The sequence below is a fragment of the Cervus canadensis genome, chromosome 1 (assembly GCF_019320065.1).
Source record: "Cervus canadensis isolate Bull #8, Minnesota chromosome 1, ASM1932006v1, whole genome shotgun sequence".
Lineage (NCBI taxonomy): Eukaryota > Metazoa > Chordata > Mammalia > Artiodactyla > Cervidae > Cervus > Cervus canadensis.
In genome coordinates this window covers 117,940,357-117,963,643 of record NC_057386.1, presented here as the reverse complement: position 1 = coordinate 117,963,643, position 23,287 = coordinate 117,940,357, and the positions used below count along the sequence as shown (strand labels likewise).

The 23,287-nt window shown below is 44.2% G+C and overlaps 1 protein-coding gene across 1 annotated transcript; it reads right to left on the bottom strand.

Moving 5' to 3' along the window:
• Positions 1 to 1,107: 1,107 nt before the first annotated feature.
• On the bottom strand, positions 1,108 to 19,968 carry TRAFD1 (TRAF-type zinc finger domain containing 1). The gene is made up of 12 exons (XM_043439437.1): positions 19,845 to 19,968; positions 16,717 to 16,775; positions 12,566 to 12,701; positions 12,400 to 12,453; positions 9,964 to 10,366; positions 8,931 to 9,137; positions 6,594 to 6,670; positions 4,930 to 5,160; positions 3,810 to 3,930; positions 2,846 to 3,185; positions 2,213 to 2,285; positions 1,108 to 1,999 (listed from the first exon to the last, which is right to left on the bottom strand). Exons 2-12 carry the CDS (start codon positions 16,761 to 16,763, stop codon positions 1,940 to 1,942), a joined length of 1,749 nt encoding a protein of 582 aa, XP_043295372.1. The 5' UTR covers positions 16,764 to 16,775; positions 19,845 to 19,968; the 3' UTR covers positions 1,108 to 1,939.
• Between the last annotated feature and the right edge of the window lie 3,319 nt (positions 19,969 to 23,287).

The following is a 23,287-nucleotide window of genomic DNA, read 5'->3' as shown; positions in this document are numbered from 1 at the left end:
TTCCCCAGGGGTCCAGTGGCAATGACTCCGGGCTTCCACTGCAGGATCAAACGGGGGAAAGCCCACAACCAAGAATCCTCTACCCAGAAAGGTTCTCGTTCAGACTTGGTGGAGAAATTGAAAGCTTTACAGACAATTCAGAAAAAGCTCAGAGAATTCAGCACTACCAAACCAACCTTGTAACATACTAAACGAACATCTCTAGCTGGAAAAGGGCAAAACTAGAAAATAGCAAATAATGAATGGAAAAGCTCACTGGCAAAGGCAAACCTACAGTAAAGGTAGAAAATCATCCATACACAAATAGGATTTCAAAACCAGCAAGCATGAGGGAGAGTACAAATGCAGGACACAGAAAACGCATTTGAAATTAAGATACCAGCAACTTAAAATAGTCTTGTATATATACAGACTACTATATCAAAACCTCATGGTAACAGCAGACCAGAAAGCTATATGGGAATAACGTTTTTTAAAAGTTATTTATTTTGGCCATGCTCCACGGCTTGCAGGGTCTTAGTTCCCAAACCAGGGATGGAACCCACAACTCCTGCAGTAGAAGCACAGAGTCCTAACCGCTGGACCGCCAGGGAGGTCATCCTTTTTCTTTTTCTCGGTATAACTCAGATCCAGATGAGTCCTGGCTGCCATGAATTAATAGCTGCATAGCCTTATACAAGTCACCCCTGTTTCCACATGTGAAATTGGAGCAATTCTTCCTACTTTTCCCACTCCCACTAGGTTGTTGAGAGGAAAACAAATGAGGTCAAAATGACCTACAGTGCTAGATGTTCTGGTGCAAAGTATGAGGTGCCCAGGGGGTGATGGATAATTTTGCTAAGGCTCAGCAACTCTTGGGATTGAGACTTTTGAGGAATCTGCCCTCCTCTCTTTGTTTGGGGGTGGCCCCCAGCCCTCCCCAAATCAGCCCAGAGCTGCAGCCACCTGTCAGTTTCCCTAACTCCAGGTAAACAGAAAAGCCGCATCTTGACTGTGGCACTCTCTCAGAAGGCACGGCTTCCCTCGTTGCGCAGAGCTGACTCCAGGCACCCTGGTCCGCCTGCACTCTCCAAAGAGCGCGAAGCACAAGGAACCACACGACTCAGCTGAACTCCAAGTACAAAGTTTATTTCTATTACAAGGATGTTAATAATAACAGTAATAGTAAAATAAAAAGAGGGGAGGGGGCTCTGATTCTTGGTTTTCAGAGCCAACCACGAGTTTAGGCTTCAGTCCTGATTAAGGCAGAGCCCAGCATGGCTCTGGAGGGCACAGGGAGCCCCTGGCCTTCTCCATCAGAAGGCAGTGAAGACAAAGAAGCCGTGCTCCCCTCAGAAACAGAAGGCAGTGATGCCAAATGCCAAAGAAGCAGATTAAAACAAAGCCCGTAGTCCACTCACCTGAAACTCATCTCCAAAAGCCTTGTTCCTAACACATATTGCAACTGGCCTGAACACTTCACCAAAGCCCCTCCACACACCCCAGAGCCCAAATTCTAGAGTGGGGACGGGCAGGACACATGAGAGGTTACCCCCCAAGGTCCCAAATTCAGGCCACCACAGGAAGAGCATCACCTCACTGGTGGGACCAGCTTTCCAGAACCTTCCCTCTTTCCCACCAGGACCCCACAGCACCATGAAGCAACGGTGACAGTATGTCAAAAGATGAAGCCCTGGTAGGCCGAGGGACCCTAACGTACATTTCTGTGCTGTCAAAGGCAGCAGCTAAAGCTGAAACATTCTCAACAGCCTCCCTGCCAACCCTCCCTCAAACCCCCAAACTCCCACAGCACAATCTCAAAAGACACAAAATGGCCATAACCTAGAAAACGTTAAAATCTGAAAGGTCGCCCCTGCCCACAGAGCCCGAGGAGCAGGGCTGTCCCGTGACAAGCCGTGCGGAGAAGATGGCACCAGCGTGCGTTCTCTGGGGGTGCTCGTTACTCCTCCTCCTCTTCCTCCTCTGCGTCCCCAGCCCCCTGCGGCTTGGGGGCTTTGGCCTGTTGGACAACAGGACACAAACGAGGTTTATGCAGCGGTCCTCCTGAAGAGCGCCAGAAGTGCCAGGCTTCTATGAAACCTCCTCCTCAAGAGCCACAGCGCGGTCCTTCAGCCACCATCAGCCGAGGCCCAGCAGCTTCTCTGACTTCAAGAACCACACCAGCCCACCCACCGGAGTCCTCACTGAGCTTTATGGGCTGGATCCCACTCACCTTTGCAGTTCTGCTGCGGTAGCTGGCGGCTGTGGGCGTGGCCCGGGGGCTCCTGCCACCTTCACTCCTACCGCTGAAAGAGAAGGATTGGAAACTCATTCCTGAGATGCCCGAGCCAAAGTCAGGAAACACAGGACAGAAACAGCTGGAGCCAGACAAAAGAAGCTCTCCAGAAGATAAAACTAATGAATAAAAAAACCACAGAGGGACTTTCTTGGTGGCTCTGTGGTAAAGAAGTCGCCTACCAATGCAGAAAGACGCAGGTTCGATCCCTGGTCCAGGAAGATCCCATATGCCTCAGAGCAACTAAGCCAGTGCAGCACAACCACCAAGCCCGGGAGCCACACTACTGAGCCCACGCGCCACAAGTCATGCAGCCTGTGCGCCCAGAGCTTGTCCTTCAACAAGAGAAGCCACTGCAATGAGAAGCCCGTGCACCGCAACTAGAGCACAGCCCCTGCTCACTGCCGCTAGAGAAATGCCTGTGCAGCAAAGAAGACCCAGCACAGCCAAAAATAAATAAAAAACCAGAGAGCAAAAGGACATTATGAATCAGGCCACGATACCAGCGAAATCCACACTTCCATTCTCCTGAGCCACCCCCGAGCTCTCCACGCAGGCAGTGTTTCTCACCTTGCTCCGTATCGCCCTGAAGGTCCACGGGGAAAAGAGGGCACAAGGTTTTCTGGGTAGAGACTCCGAGCAGGGTAAGCCGCTGGGACGTGGCCAGGAGCCAGAGCCCCGTTATGGCTGTTTCGACTGCGCCCCCGGACACCCTGGCTGTCTACGTTATTGAGCTTCAGAGCACGAGGAGGGCTCGGCTGGCACCCAGGCCTGGGGCCTGATGTGGATGTTGACAGGCGGTTAGGAGGAGCGGCCGTATTGTTAGGGGGTCGGCTAGAGGGGAGAGGGTAGGCAGGCCCTTTAGCCGTTTCCTGCTTGAGATCATCCATGTAACCAGAAGACAGGTCTCCTGAGAAGAGAAAAAGCACCAGCTTCAGGGGAAAGGCTGCTCTTGGTGCTGGATTCGGGGCAAGAACAAAAGATCCTGGGTAAAAGATGACTGCCTCGCCCCTAAAGGATGCTGAAACCCATGTCTCCAGGACAGGGTTGAGAACATTAATCCACACTGTACACTTAACCACCTAAGTCCTCACTAACTAGTCAACAATGGTGCATAAGCAAACTTTGACAAATCACTTCTAACTGGCTTTGGGTTTGTAATAGTGACTGGGTTTCAAAAACAGTTTATTTGCCTAGTCCTGAGGCTATAAGAATACTGAGGATAATTTTGATCACCCTACTCTAGGTGAACATATTTCAATTAGAAGCAGGGGCCCAGGGCAGCCACAGTAAGCTGTGAAAATTATCTCCCAGTCATCCACTAAGTGTACTGACAGGGACCGGCAGCTGAATAAGCACTGATGCTAAGCGTATCTCATGGCTGTCCCCAAAGCAGCCAAGTCTAATCCAGGGCCACAACTAGCCCCAAGGGAGTCCTCAGTGAGCGCGTACTGTGCTCGCTAATTTGGGGTGCAGGTAACCCTGTTAGAGGAGCTGATGAGAAGTGCAGCCTTGGCTCAGCCCTGGCCCATACCCTGGTGTCGGACACGCCTCTTGGGCAGCTCTGGTGAGGTCTCTCGAGGCTGGAGATCCTGGCTAGGGATTCCCTCTGTCATGTGGTTGTTTGCTGTGGCTGGCCGCTGGTCACACTGGTCCTAACAAGAAAAACCAGAATTAGTACCCAGTCACTCCTATGAGACGAAGCACTGGGAGGCAAGGAACCCCGGGCTGGCGGCACACACCTGATGGTGGGTAGAAGGGTGGCAGGGTGGTGTCGACGGGACAGGATGACAGGACAGAGCAATCGTTCCTACTAGCACTGACTGATCAGGAAGCTCAGAAGCACTCTCTGATCTGTGCAGGGATGAAGGAAGGGCTGATCCCGGGAGCCCAGACAGGTCTGTCTACATTTTGACCACAGAGTACTGACACCACTGCTTATTTTGTGGTCTCCCCTAGGAGACAACAAGCAGTTAACTTATCTACTGCTTAATCCAAAGGCACAAGTGTTTATTTCAGAAATGAAATGTGTGGTGTTCTAGCAACATCTATATGGCATCAATTACAGAAGTGCCTCTGAAATACCTTCAGTGTTCACTCCCATAACAAACAAGACAGGGCAGAAAACATATCTTCCACTGAGATGCTGGAATCTCAGACTGTGAAAGCTGAAAAAGGACTTCAGATCATCCAGTCTAATTCCCTCATTCACAGGCATCCCCCGTGAGGGGCTGGGACGGACCGGAGGCCAACCATAAGGACAAAGCTAGAATCAGATTCCAGATTCCTGGAATGCAAGATGCAAATGCCACCCCAACAGGAAGAACACACATGGTCAAAAGCAGAAATTGTCAGGGACCTCAGGGAAACTCCTCTAAACCCTCTGGCAAGTCCTCCACACTTGCTTACCTAGAGTCCTGGCTCCTTGAGCTACAGCTTGTGATACAATGCTTTCCACTGCCAGAAGGCAGGGAAAGTCCAAAGGCCTGAGGTACTGTGTACCTCAGCTCACGAAACAGGACACAGCCAGTAACCAGATCAGGTATGCACGCAATTTCAAGGCCAGAGAGGCCTTCTTGGCTCTGAAAGCCTCAGGTTCACTCCCAGAGGATCAAGGGGACAGGAGAAGTGCCTGGGTCCTCGGGGACTCTCACCTGGTGATGGAACAGCACCTCCTCTTCCAGCTGGACCCCACAGAATTCACATGGGATGACAACGCTGTCCTCCACGGGAGGAGAGCTGCTGAAGCCCATCAAAGACTCAAAATGGTCACTTGCAGACTGCCGAATCAGCTTCTGGAAGATAACATCAGGGTCCTCCACCCCTCGGGGGGAAGTGCTGCCCACATTGAGCGGAGGTAAGGCACATGAAGGGTTACAGCTTGTCTGTCTCAAAAAACACAGATTAAAACAAAACAAAAAAAAAAAGAAAAAAAAAACACAGAAGTTAAGGAACAAACTAAATTCTGAAAATATTTTCAGGAAGTCACAACATTTTCATAATGCTTAATTAATATTTGGGAAAAGGACTAAAAAGGGTCAGAGGAACACAGATGAAACACTCACTCTGCTTTTACTTTAAACATTTCTGTACTGTTTTAATTTTTTTAAGTGTGTTTTTATGTGATTATTCTCTCTAAATTAATTTGAAAAGCTTCAAGATTCTTTCCACAGACATACAGTAAGAGAGGCCAATATATTCTTTGTTATCCCTGTGAATGGATTTTCTTGTGTTACTCCCAAACCAAATAATGTTTTCAAATGCTGTATTGTTCCACGTATGGGGGAATGCGTGTTCCACCCAGAGCACAGGGACCACTTACTAGCCATGGAAGTACCAGACGAGGTCAAACCAAATCAGAGTGTACGAATGTTGAGAGGGAAAGGAGCTCCCTCCCCAGTGGAGCCACTCTTCCAACACAAAGGCTATTCTCTAAGCCCTCCTAAAGAGCACAGGCACTTTCAGTCATTCAAAAACTACCTGACACCTTTCATACACCACGTATTCAGAGATTCAGAAACCAAGAAGGCCCAGAACCTGTCCTCTAGGAGCTCCACCTAGTGGTGCAGACCCACAGGGGATCAGCGGTCCACACCACAGGGTGAGGATGACAGGCTAAGAGAGATATGGGCACAGCCCGTCTGGGGGGCACACAGATGGGACCTCTGGCCTAGCTTTTGGAGCATTCCCCAGGATACTTTCCTGAGAGTCATGTCTGAACCAAGTCTGTGAGTGAGGGGTCTGTGCAGCTGGGTGTGTTAAGGAGACAGGGGTAAAAGGCCACACATGTCCAGTAAAAAGTAAAGTGCAAAACAGACCCCTGGCCCTCCCAGGAACTGCAGGGACTTCAGCAGGGTTCCTGTAAATCAAACGTGGCATGAGATGAGAGCTGATTACAAGATGGTCTCAAGAGACGTACAGTATCTCCACAGAATGGAGGCAGCAACTGGGCCCGCTGGCATGGATGTTACTTTGCCCAGAGAGAATGAGGCCAAATTCTCACACCCACGTGTCAGTCACACACAATTACTACTGGATTTTCCCTGGCAGTTCAGTAGTTAGGACTCTGTGCTTTCACTAGCAGCCAAGGGTGCAGGTTCAATCCCTAGTTGGGGAACTAAGATCCCACATGCTATGCAGCACAGCCAAAAAAACCAAAATAGTAAAAAAAAGAAAAACAAAACAAAACAACACAGTTGCTCCTCTCATCACAAGAGTTGTATCGGTTTGCTCAAGATTTCACATGGTCTGCAACACCAATATGGCCTGCACACGTTCTTCCTTAAAGCTTAAAGCCCTCAAGTAACTCACAACCCACCTGATGGTCAATCAGCAGTTCCTCTGGGTAGAGCTCCTCACAAAATTCACAAGGCAACATGGTCTCGTCAACTGCACCTAGGTATCAGGCCACACAGACTCAAAGTGAAAAACACTTGATTCAACCTTTTATACCCCTTAGGGGGGGTTGACAGGAAAATCTGATTTCCTTAAAACTATTAAATATGAAGACAAAATATATTTTCAGACCCAGAGTCTTCATAACCAACAGATACTTGCAGTATTTTATACTTGCAGATACTTATAAAGAATGTACGTCAGGAAGAAATGTATCCTAAAAGGAAATTTGAAGAAACAAGGAGGCAGGGGTGAGCAAAGAAAATGGTGAACACATAATACACAAAATGATAAATACGAGTACATAAAACAAGAAAACTCTACATCAGGGTGTTAAAAGGCTAACAACAGAGAGCACTGACACCTGTCAGTGGCACTCAAGTCATAAAGGGGTCGTCCACAGTCCAAGGTTACTGTGTTAGCCAAGAGAGGTGTGAGGCGGCGGACTAAAAAAGTCTAAATTTAAGTATGTTGAAATTTCCAGGGCAACTACAAGAGAATATAAATTCCAAACCATTCATTCATGCAGGATCCAGAAAGATCCAACATGAGTGAATGAAACATGCAAACAAAGAAAAAAGTCAATAAAGCAATCTAAGAAATGACCAAGAAAGGAGAAAATAAACTACACTGAATCCAGAGTCTTCATTTGTCATAAATATGCTATTAATATTTTACTTTCTTCACCAATCTAAATGCTCAGGTCAGAGCCCTGGTTGGGGAACTAAGATCCCACATGCCATGCAGCTTGGCCAAAGAAAAAGAAAGACTCAAACTTAAATATCTGGATCCATGACCAATTCCTATTCTATCTAAATCAACAAAATGTTCAAAGTTAATCCTACTTTCCTTAAGGTCATTATTCTTACAGTGACATGAAGAAAAACCACAACTGAGAGCTACTTAATTTTCAGGTCCCTAAAATCTTGCAAGTTGAGCATTTTAAATATGATATGCCTTTCTCAAACATATTGTTCTCTAAACAAGGGTGATTCACTGCTCATAATCCAACTTTTATTTTTAAAAACTTAGTTTTAATCCAACAATAAAAAAAAAAAATTGGTTTCAAATGGGGGTGGGGGGACCAAAGTTCTCTACAGATGAAGGACAACTAATAAATACAGAACAGAGGAGAGAAATAAAAAAATTACCATTTTACAACTGCCATAATAATACTTGATTCAATCAAGAAACATCAATGAATACTAAAACTGCTGGATAAGACTATGTTCCCCAGCAATCTAGAAACAGCATCCTACACACAGCTAATATGAAGCAAAAAGGCTACCTGAACAATGGAGATATATGACAGACTCTACTCTAACAAACAGGACAAACTGACATCTTGAGAAAGAAACAGCATGGCCGGTATAGCACTCCTGCCAAAACTATAACATGAACTTAAACACAGGAAAATAATCAGACACATCTTAATTGAGAAAGAAGTAGTCTACAAAACAGCAGGTCTGGACTCTTCAAAAATGCCAAAAGAAAGAAAAGAGGAGGAGGAGTGTTTCCCTAGTGGTACAGTGGCTAAGAATTCACCTGTCAATACAGGGGACACAGGTTTGATCCCTGGTCCAGGAAGACCCCACATGCCGCTGAGCAACTAAACCTGTGCACGACTACTGAAGCCCATGCACCACAACAAGAGAAGCTACTGCTGTGAGAAGGCCACACGCCACAACTACAGAGCAGCCCCTGCTCGCTGTGACTAGAGAAAGCCCACACACAGCAACAAAGACCCAGCACAGCCAAAAATAAAATAAATAAAATTTTTTAAAAAGAGGGAGAGAGTAGGAAACCAAACTAAAAGAACCTAGAAAGAACTAAATATATAATGCATAATCCTGGATTTCAAAAACAAAATTAAAAAGCTCTAAAGGACACTATGTGTTAAGTAAGGAACTTTCCTGAAAGTGATATTTGTATTGTGTTCACATAGGAGAATGCCCTTGTTCTAAAGAAATACATCTGAAGACCATTTAGGGATAAAATGTTATGTCGGCAACTTATTCTCAAATGGCTCGGGGGGAAAGAAATATAAAGATAAGTGGAAATACTAAAATTGATGAATATAAGTGAGGGGCATATATTAATAGATAGTCACTGTACTTACTATTCTTGACAATTTTTAAAAAAGAATTGAGAAAAGCAAATAAATGAAATAAAAAAAATAAATTCTATCTCATGAAAAACTTGCAATCTTATATGAATTGTGACATAGAGACAGAGGCTAGTGCAGAATAAACAAACACACCCCTGATGTCATTGAGAGCGCTGGGACCTTCACGGGACTGGTCTGCCTCATATATGACCCTCCAGAAGTCCTGCTCTGCCAAGGTGGGGGCCTGGCCTTCATTCTGCAGACTTAGGGCCAACATGAAGTCCAAATTTGCACTGTCTTCACCACGCTCTTTGGGGGTCTGCCGGCTTCTATTCCTTTCCTGCCTTTCTTGTTCTTCCACTGAGGGGGGGAAAAAGAAACAACAACTAGTATTTAAGAAATGTTAGATATGCTGCCATCCCTTAGTTCAAGTCCAGGCCTAGCAAATATTCAAGGTTTTCAGGAATCTGTGCATGAACAAAAGAGGCCCAGCCCTACAGTGCTCACAGGAATCCAAACATTAAGACTGCCATGATAAAAGGCTCCATTATTATTCTAATTGTTTTATTAGTAAGCAATATGAATGAGCTGTAACTATGAAACAGGCACTGTGTTAAGCATTTTACATGTATTTTCTACTCAGACAGTAAAAAGTCTGCCTGTAATATGGGAAACCAGGGTTCAATCCCTGGGTCAGGAAGATCCCCTGGAAAAGGGCATGGCAATTCACTTCAGTATTCTTGCCTCGAAAATCCCATGGACCAAGGAACCGGTGGGCTACAGTCTATGGGATCACAAAGAGTCAGACACAACTCAGCGACTAACACACTTTCTGCCTGATAGCAGAATGGTTTAAAGCATAGGGTCAGACAGCCTGAATTCAAACCCCAGCTCTACCACTTACCTACCCTCAGAAAACTGTTGTGAGAACTAAATAAGTTAACACAAGTAAAGCACTCTGTAAATGCCTTTAGGCACACAAAGGTACACTCAGTAATGTCAGCTATGAACAGCACTGTCACCCAACAATAATCCAATAGCAAAGAGGTTCTATAGGAAAGTTAAGTATTCTTCCTCATGTTACAGTCAGGTTTCTATAATTAAGATCTATCTGGTTCCAAAGCCCTGTTCCCATTTGCCCAGATCCTGATACCATTCCAGGTTTCTACTCCCAGACACAACTCACACAGATTATTCTGAATTGGAAACTGGGCTGTCATGCTCCTTTGGTTGGTGGTTCTACTTTGGAAAAGGTCTGATTCAAAGGCTCTCAGGGGCCTTCGAGGGAGCCTCATGGGTGGGTCCAGAGCCTCAATCTGTCTGAGCTGGGACGCAATCCAGATCCTATCTGGACCCCAAGATTCATCATACGCGTTAGGTGGCACGGCAGCCTCGACTCTCTTTTCCTCCACATCTCTCCCACACACTTCAGGGTGAGTCTTCAGATCTTTCACCAGGACATTGCGCCCACAGGTGCCACATAACTCCGTCCGGGCACCACAGTAATCTTCATGGTCCTTCAGCTTAAGAACAGAAAGTTCCAGATCACAGTGCTGGCAAAGGGCAAGCCGTAGAGGACACTCAGTCTCCTGCAAAACAGAATAATGAAGCAGTTAATATTCCTAAGAGAGGTCATGCTGTCGCATAGGGCGAGGAGAGCAAAAAGTATTTACAAAAATATTCTCTTCCAACCCTAGCTTTGCCTGCCATGGTTTTCTATGTATTTAAGAGTCACAGCTTCCCTCTTTGTCCTGCCACCAGATTCTACAAAGGGAAAGAAAATCTTATGAGGAAACTATTCACTCCTTACAGACACCCTATCGTCATCTTCTGTACACATTACAGAGGAACCCAAAATTAGCCAGCGAAGTCCAGGGGCAAACAGCAAAAGCAGAGCAATTCCCATGTGCTTGTCAAAGCTCCCCCAGACCAATTTCCCCTTGCTACTCTAAGTACCTGGCAATGAGGAAAAGGGATTGTCCTTTAGAAAGACACTGACTTTTCTAATCTGCACATATGTATGCAGCACTGGCTTTCTTTATTTTTTGTTCTCTTTAAAATATTTATTTATTCATTTATTTATTTGGCTACACCAGGTCTTTGTTGCCACACACAGGATCTTTAGTTGCTGCATATGGTTCCCTGACCATGGGATCTAGTTCCCTGACCAGGGATCGAACCTGGGCACCCTACATTGGGAGTGGAGTCTTAGCCACTGGACCACCAGGAAAGTCCCAATATTGCCTTTAAACTACCCAAATAAATCAAGAATCAAAAAAAAAAACAAAAAACCCAAGAATCATCAACAAAGGGATTTCCCTGGCCTAATAAAATTTAGGTCAAATGCCTAGAAAAAGCAATGAAAGAGTGCCAAATTATTTATGTTTATCTCTGAGCTTTGGGGTCTTTAAGTAATTGTTTTTATATTTTCCAAGTTTTCTACACTGACCATGAATCACCTTTCAAAATTATAAATTAATACATTAATAGATTTTTTCAGGTACACAGAATGAAATGCACAAATCGTAAGTATATATCTTAATGAATGTTTACATATATATACACATTCCTGCATGATCACCAACTAAACAGTTGTTGGGATTTATTAATTGGTAAATATGTTTATGTTCACTCAAAATATACACACACACACATACACATATTGACTTCCCTGGTGGCTCAGTCGGTAAAGCGTCTGCCTGCAATTCGGGAGACCTGGGTTTGATCTCTGGGTTGGGAAGATCCCCTGGAGAAGGAAATGGCAACCCACTCCAGTATTCTTGCCTGGAGAATCCCACGGACAGAGGAGCCTGGTGGGCTACAGTCCATGGGGTTGCAAAGTCACGACTGAGTGACTTCACGTACATATATATATATAGGGCTTCCCTGGTGGTCAGGTGGTGGAGAATCCCCCTGCCAATGCAGAGGACACAGATTCGATCCCTGGTCCAGGAAGATCCCAAGTACCTCAAGGCAACTGAGCCCATGGGCCGCAACTACTGAAGCCGGCACGTCCTAGAGCCTATGCTCCACAAGAGATGCCACGGCAGTGAGGAGCCTGCACACCACAAGAGCAGCTCCCACTCACAACCAGAGAAAGCCAAAGGGCAGCAACAAGGACCCAGCACAGCCGAAAATTAATTTAAAAACACACACACACACTTATTCAACTATGCCCAATTTTATCTCAACTAGAGACCAAATGATACTATATCCTCTCTTGTCAAATGCTGAGAATTTGTCTGGGTGTAAACAGCATGTCACCCAAGCGATCAAGAAGTCAAAATGGGATTAGAAGATAGAAGGCAGGCTGTGTGCTAAAGAGGCTGTACCACACTGGCCATCCCAGGCTTGGTTTAGCGCTCAGTAAGCCTGCCAACAGGCAAACCCCAGCAGGAAGGACTCGGTTCCAAAGGGCCTGAGGCACAGCAGCCGTGCAGTCAGATCTGGCAGCAGACAGTCCAAGTCTCAAGTAGGCTCAGACAGGCTTTGAGAGGCAGGGTGCCTGGCGCTGGTGGAGAACAAAGACTCCACCAGACTGGCTTTCTGCTCTGCAGGCGGCTCTGTAATCTCAACAGGACTGGCCCCATGGTAATTCCCTTCATGGTTCAGGGAAACTAACCTCGTGCTTCTTGAGCTGCCTTTTCTCCAACTTCTTGTTACACTTGCAGGTCACCTAGGGTAAGAAGCAAGATTCAGTGAATGGGCTTTGTGACAACACGCTCACTTGCTGTCACACAACAGCAAGTCTAATCCGCTCCTGAACATTTGAGTACGTGGTGGTTCACCTGACAGTGTTCTGTGGCCACGTGCGTCTCCATGTCAGATTTGGGAAATGGTTCCTTGCAGACAGGACACATACCAATGTTCCTTTGACAGTGGATCTCATGGATGGTAAAGTTAAACACAGGAATTTCTTTTTTGCTACAGAAACAGATCAAAGAAAAAGGCAAGAATTACTGACATCTATGCCCAGAGGAATCACAGGGAAATCTGTCTGGTCCAATCTTCAGATTCCATTACTTCTCTTTAGTGAGGACCTAACGAAAAAACCCTGTGACTGTTACTGCCCCTGCTTTCCAAGAATTAATTCCTGAAGGGTTTCAGTCTTCCATGCAACACTGAGTTCTCAGTGCTGTGCACAACCTCTAAAAGCTCAGCCTCACTTTCGAAATGTTAGAGTTCATCACAACCAACAACATGAAGTCAGATGCCACGAGGAGCTAGCAGAGCTAGGCTTTCCAAAACCATCCACGCTCCAAAGCACAACGATCCACTCCAGGATTATTTTTAAAAAATAAATTAAAAAAAAAAACCCATCTACCATTTACTTTCAGTATCAGCTACCTTTAATCACATTAGATTTTATGCCACTAAAGTCAAACCAAAAGGGGCAGATGCCAGCTTTGGGATAGATCCTGCCCCCTTTATGTCTCACATGTCTTTCAAAGCAGGCTGGACATGAACTGGGAACAAGCTCTCTGGTTGGGTTGGTATAAACTTTACTGTAGAAATGTACCAAAAGGAAATCCTAAATCCCTTCCCCCAGAGTACACATACACTCAAACTAGAGGCATATAACATTCAAAGGCCTTCCTTTTCCTCATTCAGTTATGACCATTAGAAATCTCCAATTTCAGTCTAACTACAGGAAGCATTAATAGAATGTGCCTGTGAGTATGTCACCTAGGATAAATTTTCAGAAAACAAAACACTGAACAGGATAAATACAGACAGTTACACAACAAATCTGTAATAACCTGTTTCACCTCTGAAGCTGAATACTACAGAGACCTTCTCCCACATCAAGTCGCAGATTATTTCTCTTTTATAGTTTTCATCTTCAGACATAGTCTAAGAAACATTTCAAAGTAGGATGACAGGTGTGCCTCCAGCTAGTCATACTCCCCATCTAAAAGACTAAGACACCAAAAAAAAAAAAAGCAAATTCGTTTTCATCCAAAAGTAGAACCATTGAGGCATGTACCTTGATGTCACCTGTACCCTAGTCATCGAGGCAGCTCTCAAAACAAAAGGAAGGGGATGCAGAGTAACAATCAGTGTGAGAGGTGGGAAGAAAACTCAGATGGATAAGAGGGAAACTACCAATGCTTTGACACCCTTAACGTCCCCTGTTTTACCAAAATTCCCAGCTTTCTAAGAAAACCATCAGTTTTAAATTAATTCAGCTTAAGTTTTTCAAAACTGAAGAATATTAAAATATATAGTGGAAGGAGCTATAAATCAGTTATCTAAATCTATTAAACTAATAAATATTAAAATTAGTAAATCCTACTATTAAAGATGTTATGAAACTAGTAGTCTTAACAGATGGCTGGTGGTAGTATAAAACCACTGCTTTTCAACAGTCTAAATCTGCATTTCTATTTCTAGGACCCTTAAACAATAATAAAACAAAGACCCTGCCATTAAATTACTTGTTAAAGACCAGTAATTCCACTCTTGGGATTATGACGATTTTCATTAGTATCATAAAATGGTAAAAAACTGAAAACTATTAAAAATACCTAAGGATACTGTATACCAACAAAGCGCAGGAAGCAAAGTCATATCCTGATTGCAAATCCTGTGTGCACAGATGCCACGAAAAATTAAAGCCAGCAATTACCTCTTACAGTGCTGAGAGTCCAGATTCTTTTTTCATAATTTTGACAACAATTTTCTTTAAATAGCCAAAGTCAAGAAAATAAATGTCTGGTCTTTATTTTACAGGGCTCTTCAGGACACAGAGCATTCATTCTACATGTATAATACCACTAAAAACTTTAGGATTAAAAAATATTAAGGCCCATGACATAAAGAAGCAAGAATCAAAAGCAGTTGTCAGGTAAGATCACAGAGCATTTACACTGTCACCTTTTGGGAAACCCTGAAAGAAGATAAAAGACAACTGCAGCAATTACGCAAAATGGTTGCCTGATGGTTACTTTTTTTTGAATTTAGCTGCCAAGGTAGTTCCACCAAAAGTTCTAAAGAGAGACAAAATACTAATATACTTGCCTCCTACCTACAGATAAAATTAAGATGTTTTAAATGAGAACACATTCAATTCTAGATAAAACTGCTAAAAGGCCCAAGGAAGAACTAGCCCAGTTAGAGATGAAATTTCACTTTCCAAGGTTTCCAGAAAATGGAAATTTTATTTTCCAAGGTTTCCAGAAAAATCCCCAGCAGGCTTCCAAATGACATAGAACCATGCAAAAATAAGAAGTCAAAGTCTTTTAACACTGAAGCTTGTTTTTGAGACTCAAACTCTCCCATCAATGGACAAAACAGTAAGAAAAGAGGTAACATGCAAAAAAAAAAAAAAAAAAACACCTTCAATCACAACAAACTATTCTTCTTCCTGGCCCAGGAGGTTTAACTGCATGCAGCACATACTCTGATGAGCACCTTAACTTTTCTTAGGGAACAACAGGAATATAGCTCTAAAGACAGAATTTTAAAACCTGGAATTTAAACAGGGCTACTTAAATGGGAGGATTGTACTGGCTTGGTCAGGTTTCCATGCTAATCTCCCTTTTTTCCTTAAATTGCTTTGGCTTTGAATAACCTTGTTTTCATTAGCTTTCCATTAACTTACCCTTTCTTTTTTAAAAAAAAGTCCCTTAGCATAGGGACATTTATATACTGTCCTAGGTTTGAGATTTCTTCAAAATGTAGTGGACAGAAAAAATAAGAATCTCTTAACTGATGTTAAAGCCAGTATGTCTGTTTCTTTCTAAAAACACAATGTTTTCTTGTGATTATTTGTATAATTGATTATTACACTTGCATCAGAAACTGTACACATAAAACCTAAACAGAGCTAAAACAATTTTTTTAAAAGGTGAAAGGAACAGTGGCACAGTACCAAAAAAATACCCTATAAGGCAAGACATCCTCACAGAAATAAAATCTTAATTCCATGCAGGGAAAGAATATTTCGACCAGCAGTTGCTCTGATTGTATCCTAACGCTGCTGAGAAGTTGAGTAGAAAGCAAAAGGCAATTTAAAAAAAAAAGAAAGAAAAAATTTTATCAGGCTCATCTTTCAACAGCCTCTCCTACCACAATTTGGTAACTTAAATATAGCACAGGTAGTTCTGCTTTGCTTTTTTCTTTTGCTTTCAGTAAGGGAACTTGGATATCCCTAAAATGCCAAGTTCTTGAGAAAGTCCAACCAGAAATCAGCTGATTACAAGCTGCACTCCTAAGTTTCATTTCAGCAGAAAAGAGTTGCTCTTTCTTGTCACTCTTGTCAGTTAAAAACACGAATATAAGAAAGCTTGACATTCAAGTCTGCACCCAGTCCTTCTACTAACAGTTCTGGAATCATGCGGGACTGCTTAAAGACTTTGACTAAACTTTTTTTTAAAGCAATGGAACATTCTTTCAGTAAAATCCTTTACAAAAACAGCTGAGCTGTTCTGTTGTACACATAGAGCCAAGTTCACACTAAACCATGATCCCATTCAACCTCAAGACAGCCGCTGCAACCATTCAGGGAGGCCCCTGGAACACACTTTGAAAAATACTGCTCTAGTCCAAAAATTTCATTATATTTTTATTATCTTTAAAAAAACATATGATAATTTTCAGAAAGAGAAAAAACAAATTACTGAACCTATAGGTCAGAAAAGTGAGGATTCAAAGCAGCCAAGTGACTTGCCAAAAGTCATTAACTAATTCACGGTAGGAAACAGACCCCTAACTCCCAGCTCCATCCCATCAGTATTGTCACTGCTCTATGCTACCTAAACCAATCACCTTGTGGAATTTCTAAAACAGGCAATTTTATCCAAAATTGTTTAAAAAAAAACTTTAATCCCATATATTTGCATGACATGTTATACGGCTCCAATTTTAACCTGCCAACTACTAAACCAACTGTTTACAGAATTGTCCTCATTCCAATAATATTTCTTCGATTTCTTACCAATTGTCACACAGTTGAGTGTCCTGGTCATTTAGAAATTCAGCCATCTTGAGCTGTTCCTAAAAAACAACAAAGGAAGATGTCGGATCTTTCCATTTCATTTCTGTTTTAAGAATGACCACACACACACACACACAAACACACACAACAGTGCACAGAAAATGTCACCAAAGCCAGTTCATTTCATTTAATACCCAACCCACTTGGGTCTGATTATTTTCATTTTAAAATAACTTGACTTGCAGGGCTTCCCTGGTGGTTCAGTGGTAAAGAATCTGCCTACCAACGTAGGAGACACGGGTTCGATCCCCAGTCTGGGAAGATCCCACGTGCCGGAGCAATTAAGCCCTTGTGCCACAACTACTGAGCTTGTATTCTAGAGCCCAGGAACGGCAACAAGAGAAGCCACCACAAGGAGAAGCCCGCACACCACAACTAAAGAGTAGCCCCCGCTCTCTGCCAACTAGAGAAAAGCCCACAGAGTGGTGAAGATGCAGAACAGCCAAAAATAAGTAATCAACAACAAAAAATAAAAATAATTTGATTTGCAAAAACAGCACAAAGAACTCCCACATATCTCTCACCCAGTACATCATAAATAACCACAGTAAAATTACCAAAGGGCAGGAAACTAACACTAATACAATACTAACAACTAATCTACAATTAGTTAATTTCACAAATCATGCACTAATACCCTTTCTTGGGTTCAGGATGCAATCGAGTCAAATATTGCATTTATTTATTTCTCCTTAATCTTCTTTGATCAGGGATATTTTTTCAGTCATTCCTTTTTTTTTTTTTTTTTTGACCGAGCAGCATGCAGGATCTTAGTTCCTCAACTAGGGACCAAACCCTCAAACCCATGCCTCCTGTAGAGGAAGAACGGAGCCCTAACCACTAGACTGCCAGCAATTCCTTCAGTCTTTCATCCAGCATGACCTTGTTAAATGTACTGGTTAGCTATTTTGTAGAATATGCTTCAAGCTGAATTTATGCTTAATACATTTTTGACAAAAATACCACAGAAGTGATGTTGTGCTCATCTCAGGGCATTATATCAGAAACCACATGATGTCAACAGTCATTAATACAGATGATGCTAACTTTGATCACTTCATTGAAATAGTGTCTGCCAGATTTTGCCACTATAAAGTCTTTGCTTCTTTCTAAACAAGATGTCAATGCAGAAAGCAAAGTTTTGACAACTTTAATACCAGTATTTACAATACTCAGATTACCCCTTTCCATGATGCAAAAATGGCCTAAAAGAGCCCTTAGTAGGGCTCTTGAATGGTTTACACCTTTCCAAACTAACACTTTTCAAAACACCTACTCGTTCATTCAACATAATTAAGACCGTGTGCCACTTGTACCCTAGTCCTAACAATACAAAATAACAAAATATATTGTCCAATCTCTAACACAACAATTTAGTGATGGGGGAAAAAAGCAAAGAAACTGATGAGTATTTTCATGTTAAAGTTAAGTAGACAAATGGAGACTGAATGAAGGGAATCTATTCTAGATAAGGGTGGTCAGGGAAGACCTTTCTGAGGACATGACATATTTAAAAAAAAGACCTGAAGCACAAGGATCCATCCTTGCAGAGGAAGATAAGAGGATGGAACAGAGAAAAACCCACTCAGGCACTAGGCCTCAGAGGCAATGAGAGAAAGTACAGGTAGATCTGGAAGAGCATAATGAAAAAGGGGGATGATTCAAGCCCTTATCCTGTAGGAGAGAAAGAATACTGGATTATACTCCAAGTTCAGTGATAAACCACAGAAGAGTTTTAAACTAGGAAGTGACAAGATTAAGGACATCCACTCTGATGTGATGTAAACCAGTGACAGGAAGCACCTACCTATGAAAAATAAATCATGTTCCCAAAAGGGGGAAGCCTGATAACTTTTCTCAGGGCTGTTTGACTGATCCTAGGCATGCTGTATTCCATCCCACCAAAGCCAGGGTCAGAGCCTCTGAAGAGTCAAGTGCCGGGTTCTCTAGCTTCAAGGGGGTTGGGGTGCACGCAGGGCTCGGAGTTGGTCCCAGGGTCAATTCTGGTTCTGCCGTTCAGCAGATGTGTGATTTAACCTCTCTGGGCCTTCGGATTCCTCACGCAGAAAGGGTCACTGGGAGGAGTAAGGAGCGAACGCATGGAAGCGCTCTGGGAGAGTAAGTTTCCTTTAAACCTTAGAAGGAAGCCCCTCTTAGGCGAAGGCCAGGACTCCCAAGACTTCCCTGTGCCCGAGGTGGGTGGGGACACACCGCAGGGTCCACACCCCAGGAGGCAGTTTCCCGAGGGGGAGGGGTGATCCGAGATGGGGAGTGGGGAGGGCACCAGCTTCGCCAACAGTAATTGACTTTTACCGGCTGTTTACTGAGGGCTCAGTCGGTAAAGAATCTGCCTGCAGTGCAAGTAGACCCGGGTTCGATCCCTGTGTTGGACAGATCCCCTGGAGAAGGAAATGGCAACCCACTCCAGTATCCTTGCCGGGAGAATCCCACGGACAGAAGGGCCTGGTGGGCTGCAGTCCATGGGGTCGCAAAGAGTCGGGCACGACTGAGCGACTAACACTACTGATGGCTAAACGCTTTTACATGGACAGTCTTTTCATCCAGACCACAATCCGACGAGGTGAAAAAGTCATCACCCCCATTTCAGAGACCGCGCAAGAGGAAATCCGGGGAAGACAGCTGCTGCACGGTTCCGAGTCGGGGCCTCGAACCCGGGTCCGTCCGCCAACAGCCCACGCCAGGCCACCCGCGCGGCCCCTCTCAGGTTGGCCGCTCGGGACTCGGGCCCCGCCCCGCCCCGCCCCGCCCGGGGCGCGGTGCCCACCGCGCGCTCCGAACTACGGCCGACTCCCAGCCCCGCGGGGCCAAGGCCTGGAAGGGGTGGTACCGCCGGGAGCTGTCGAGGCTCCGCTTAAGAGGAGCAAGGACGGCCTTTCCCACTGGCCAGGACAGACTCCGCGACGCGGGCATCTTTCTTTTTTTTTTTTTTTTAACGAGAAATCCCGCGATCCCAGGGGCCCACAAGAGCCCACCCTCGGGGTGCCGGCCTCCTCCCGAAACTGGAGGCCGCAGGAGGTTCCCCAGACGCTGGCCACCGCTTCTCTCACCTGGGACGAGACGAGAGACGCCAAAACAACCCGCTAAGCCGCCGACGCTGAGCCTCTACTGTGAGCCCCCGCGGCTGAACAACGGCCCCCGAAGCCGCCTCACCACTTCCGACCGTCACGGAGGAGCGCGCCCATTGGCCAGGAGTGGACCCGACTCTCTGTCCATTGGACAGCACCGTTGTCGTTCTCAGAGCCCCTCCTTCTGCGTGCCGATTGGCTCCGCAGGGCTCCGCGGGGGCGTGTTCCTAGGAGTCCCAACCCCTGCACATCTGGAAGGAGGGGCAGAGACCTGAGCTGTGAGCCTAGATATAAGACCCTGCAGTTCCTCCTGACACATGCTAATAATATTTGCATGAATAAACTCTGTACAAACATTACTAATATTCCTTATATATCAAGATAACTAACGGCATTTGTTCTCCTGTCATGGGCCATTAATACTTATTAGTCATTCTTGTTGCTATTATAATGCCCTCGTGCCAAGACATCTGCAAGGCTCTGCCCATATTTGAGCATTTGGCTTTTTACAGTGGAAGAGCGAGTGCATGACAGGCAAGTTTCAGTTTCAGATTCTCCACTTGCTGCCTGAATAGATTCTCTGAATTCCTCCTCCCTCATGAATTATATATATAAAATAGTTGAATGTAGAAGAGAACATATAATTTACAATATAGCAATTCAAAGTAATGATTTTTTTGCAGATTATAATTGCAAGATATTCATGACATAGTGGTAAGTAGGAGAAGCAGGTCACAAAGCCTTGTTTATTTATAACAGGATAGAATACTTAGCTTAAATGGGTTGTAAATTCTCTGTGATTCCCAAGATATAAAGTTCAAAATCAGGCAAAATTAATCTAAGGTGAGAGAAGTTGCTATAACGGTTCCCATTTGGAGGGTATGATCTGCAAGGAAATAGGAGAAAGATTTCCAAGTACTGGAAGTGTTCTATAACTCGATCTGCAAAGTGGTAAACACAGATGTACTAATTAGTAAATGGTCACTAGGCTATACAGTTAGGATTTAAACACTTTTCACTGTATGTTAAAGATAATGTACCATTCTATATTGTCCTGCACCTTGACTATTTTTTTGTAATACTACACATTCAGCCTTGAAGATCTATTCATTTTTAGCTCCTATATCTGAAGCATCTATACACTTTTTCAGCAGTCATTCCATTCTATGATGTGCCATGGTTTATTCAACCAGTTCCCTATGGATAGACATTTAGGCTACAAAATGCTTTTTTAAATGTTTATTTATTATACAAGCAACTCCTGAAGCTCAATTCCAGAAAAATAAATGACCCAATCAAAAAATGGGCCAAAGAACTAAACAGACATTTCTCCAAAGAAGACATACAAATGGCTAACAAACACATGAAAAGATGCTCAACATCACTCATTATCAGAGAAATGCAAATCAAAACCACAATGAGGTACCATTACACACCAGTCAGGATGACTGCTATCCAAAAGTCTACAAGCAATAAATGCTGGAGAGGGTGTGGAGAAAAGGGAACCCTCTTACACTGTTGGTGGGAATGCAAACTAGTACAGCCACTATGGAAAACAGTGTGGAGATTTCTTAAAAAACTGGAAATAGAACTGCCATATGACCCAGCAATCCCACTTCTGGGCATACACACTGAGGAAACCAGATCTGAAAGAGACACATGCACCCCAATGTTCATTGCAGCACTGTTTATAATAGCCAGGACATGGAAGCAACCTAGATGCCCATCAGCAGATGAATGGATAAGGAAGCTGTGGTACATATACACCATGGAATATTACTCAGCCGTCAAAAAGAATTCATTTGAATCAGTCCTAATGAGATGGATGAAACTGGAGCCCCTTATACAGAGTGAAGTAAGCCAGAAAGATAAAGAACATTACAGCATACTAACACATATATATGGAATTTAGAAAGATGGTAATGATAACCCTATATGCAAAACAGAAAAAGAGACACAGAAGTACAGAACAGACTTTTGAACTCTGTGGGAGAAGGCGAGGGTGGGATGTTTCGAAAGAACAGCATGTATATTATCTATGGTGAAACAGATCACCAGCCCAGGTGGGATGCATGAGACAAGTGCTCGAGCCTGGTGCACTGGGAAGACCCAGAGGAATCGGGTGGAGAGGGAGGTGGGAGGGGGGATCGGGATGGGGAATACATGTAACTCCATGGCTGATTCATGTCAATGTACGACAAAACCCACTGAAATGTTGTGAAGTAATTAGCCTCCAACTAACAAAAAAAATATATATATATATAAAAAAATGTTTATTTATGTCTGGCTGTGCTGGGTCTTCATTGCTGTGTGGGCTTTTCTCTAGTTGAGAGCAGGGGGATACTGTCTAGTCGCAGTTGCAATGCCCGGACTTCTCATTGTTGCTTCTCTTGTTGCTGAGCATGGGCTCTAGGCCCATGGGCTCAGTAGTCGCGGTTCCCAGACTCTATAGCACAGGTTCCACAGGTGTGGTGTGGCCCACGGGCTTAGTTGCTCTGCAGCGTATGGGATCTTCCCAGATCAGGGATCAAACCCATGTTTCCTGCATTGGCTGGAGGATTCTTTACCACTGAGCCACCAAGGAAGCCCCCAAATGCTATTTTTGAATGCAGCATAACCAACAGCTGAAGTCCACAACTGCATCAGCACCAGTGTCGTTGACATGCTCAGCAGGTTTATAGAGGGCACCGTATGTGCCAGGCCCCAGATGAGATCCTGGAGCTTTACTGCAAACATGTCAAGCTCCCTGCCTTCCCAGGAGTTTGCCGGGAAGAGAGGCACAATGGCAATGACAATAACTCTGATACTGCTGTGGTATAATAAAGAACACAGAGTATCTGATTTTTGTTCCTGGCACAGAAAAACCTTGGAATTTCCTGAGCAAATAGGAGCATCTATGTTATGCTAGTGAGGTGACTCAAAGTGAACCCCTAAATAGCTTCAGAATGGTGGACTGGGGACTTCCCTGGTAGTTCAGTAAGTAAGACTTCATGCTATCAATGCAAGAGGCCCCAGGTTTGATTCCTGGTCAGGGAACTAGAGCCCACATGCTACAAATAAGACCTGGCCCAGCCTAAACAAATAAATATTGGGGGAAAAAAAAGAATGGGGGCTGGTCCCCAGAAAGACCAAACACATGATTAGAGGATTGGAATTTTCCACCTCCAGAGAGGGGAGGGGTCTGGAGGCTGAGTGCAGTCAGGTGACCAGTGATTTCATCTATCTTGCCTTTAGTGATGAAACCTCAATAAGAACTCTGGCACTTAGGCTAGAGGGAGCTTCTGGGTTGGTGAACCTATTGTGTGCCTGGAGCGTGACACACCCTGACTCCACAGGGAGATGGCACCAAAGCTGTGTGTTGTCCCTCAGGCTGCATCCTATGTGTCTCTTCATTTGGCCGTTCCTGGTCTCTATCCTTTACAATA

Bases quoted from the DNA above. Each gene is read 5' to 3' on its own strand.
- TRAFD1 (XM_043439437.1), bottom strand. From the start codon at position 16,763: ATGGCTGAATTTCTAAATGACCAGGACACTCAACTGTGTGACAATTG. The intron at 5,161-6,593 runs GTGGGTTGTGAG...TTTTTGAGACAG, and splicing joins AACTGCTGATTGACCATCAG to ACAAGCTGTAACCCTTCATG. The intron at 2,286-2,845 runs GTGAGAAACACT...CTTCTCTTTCAG, and splicing joins TCAGGGCGATACGGAGCAAG to CGGTAGGAGTGAAGGTGGCA.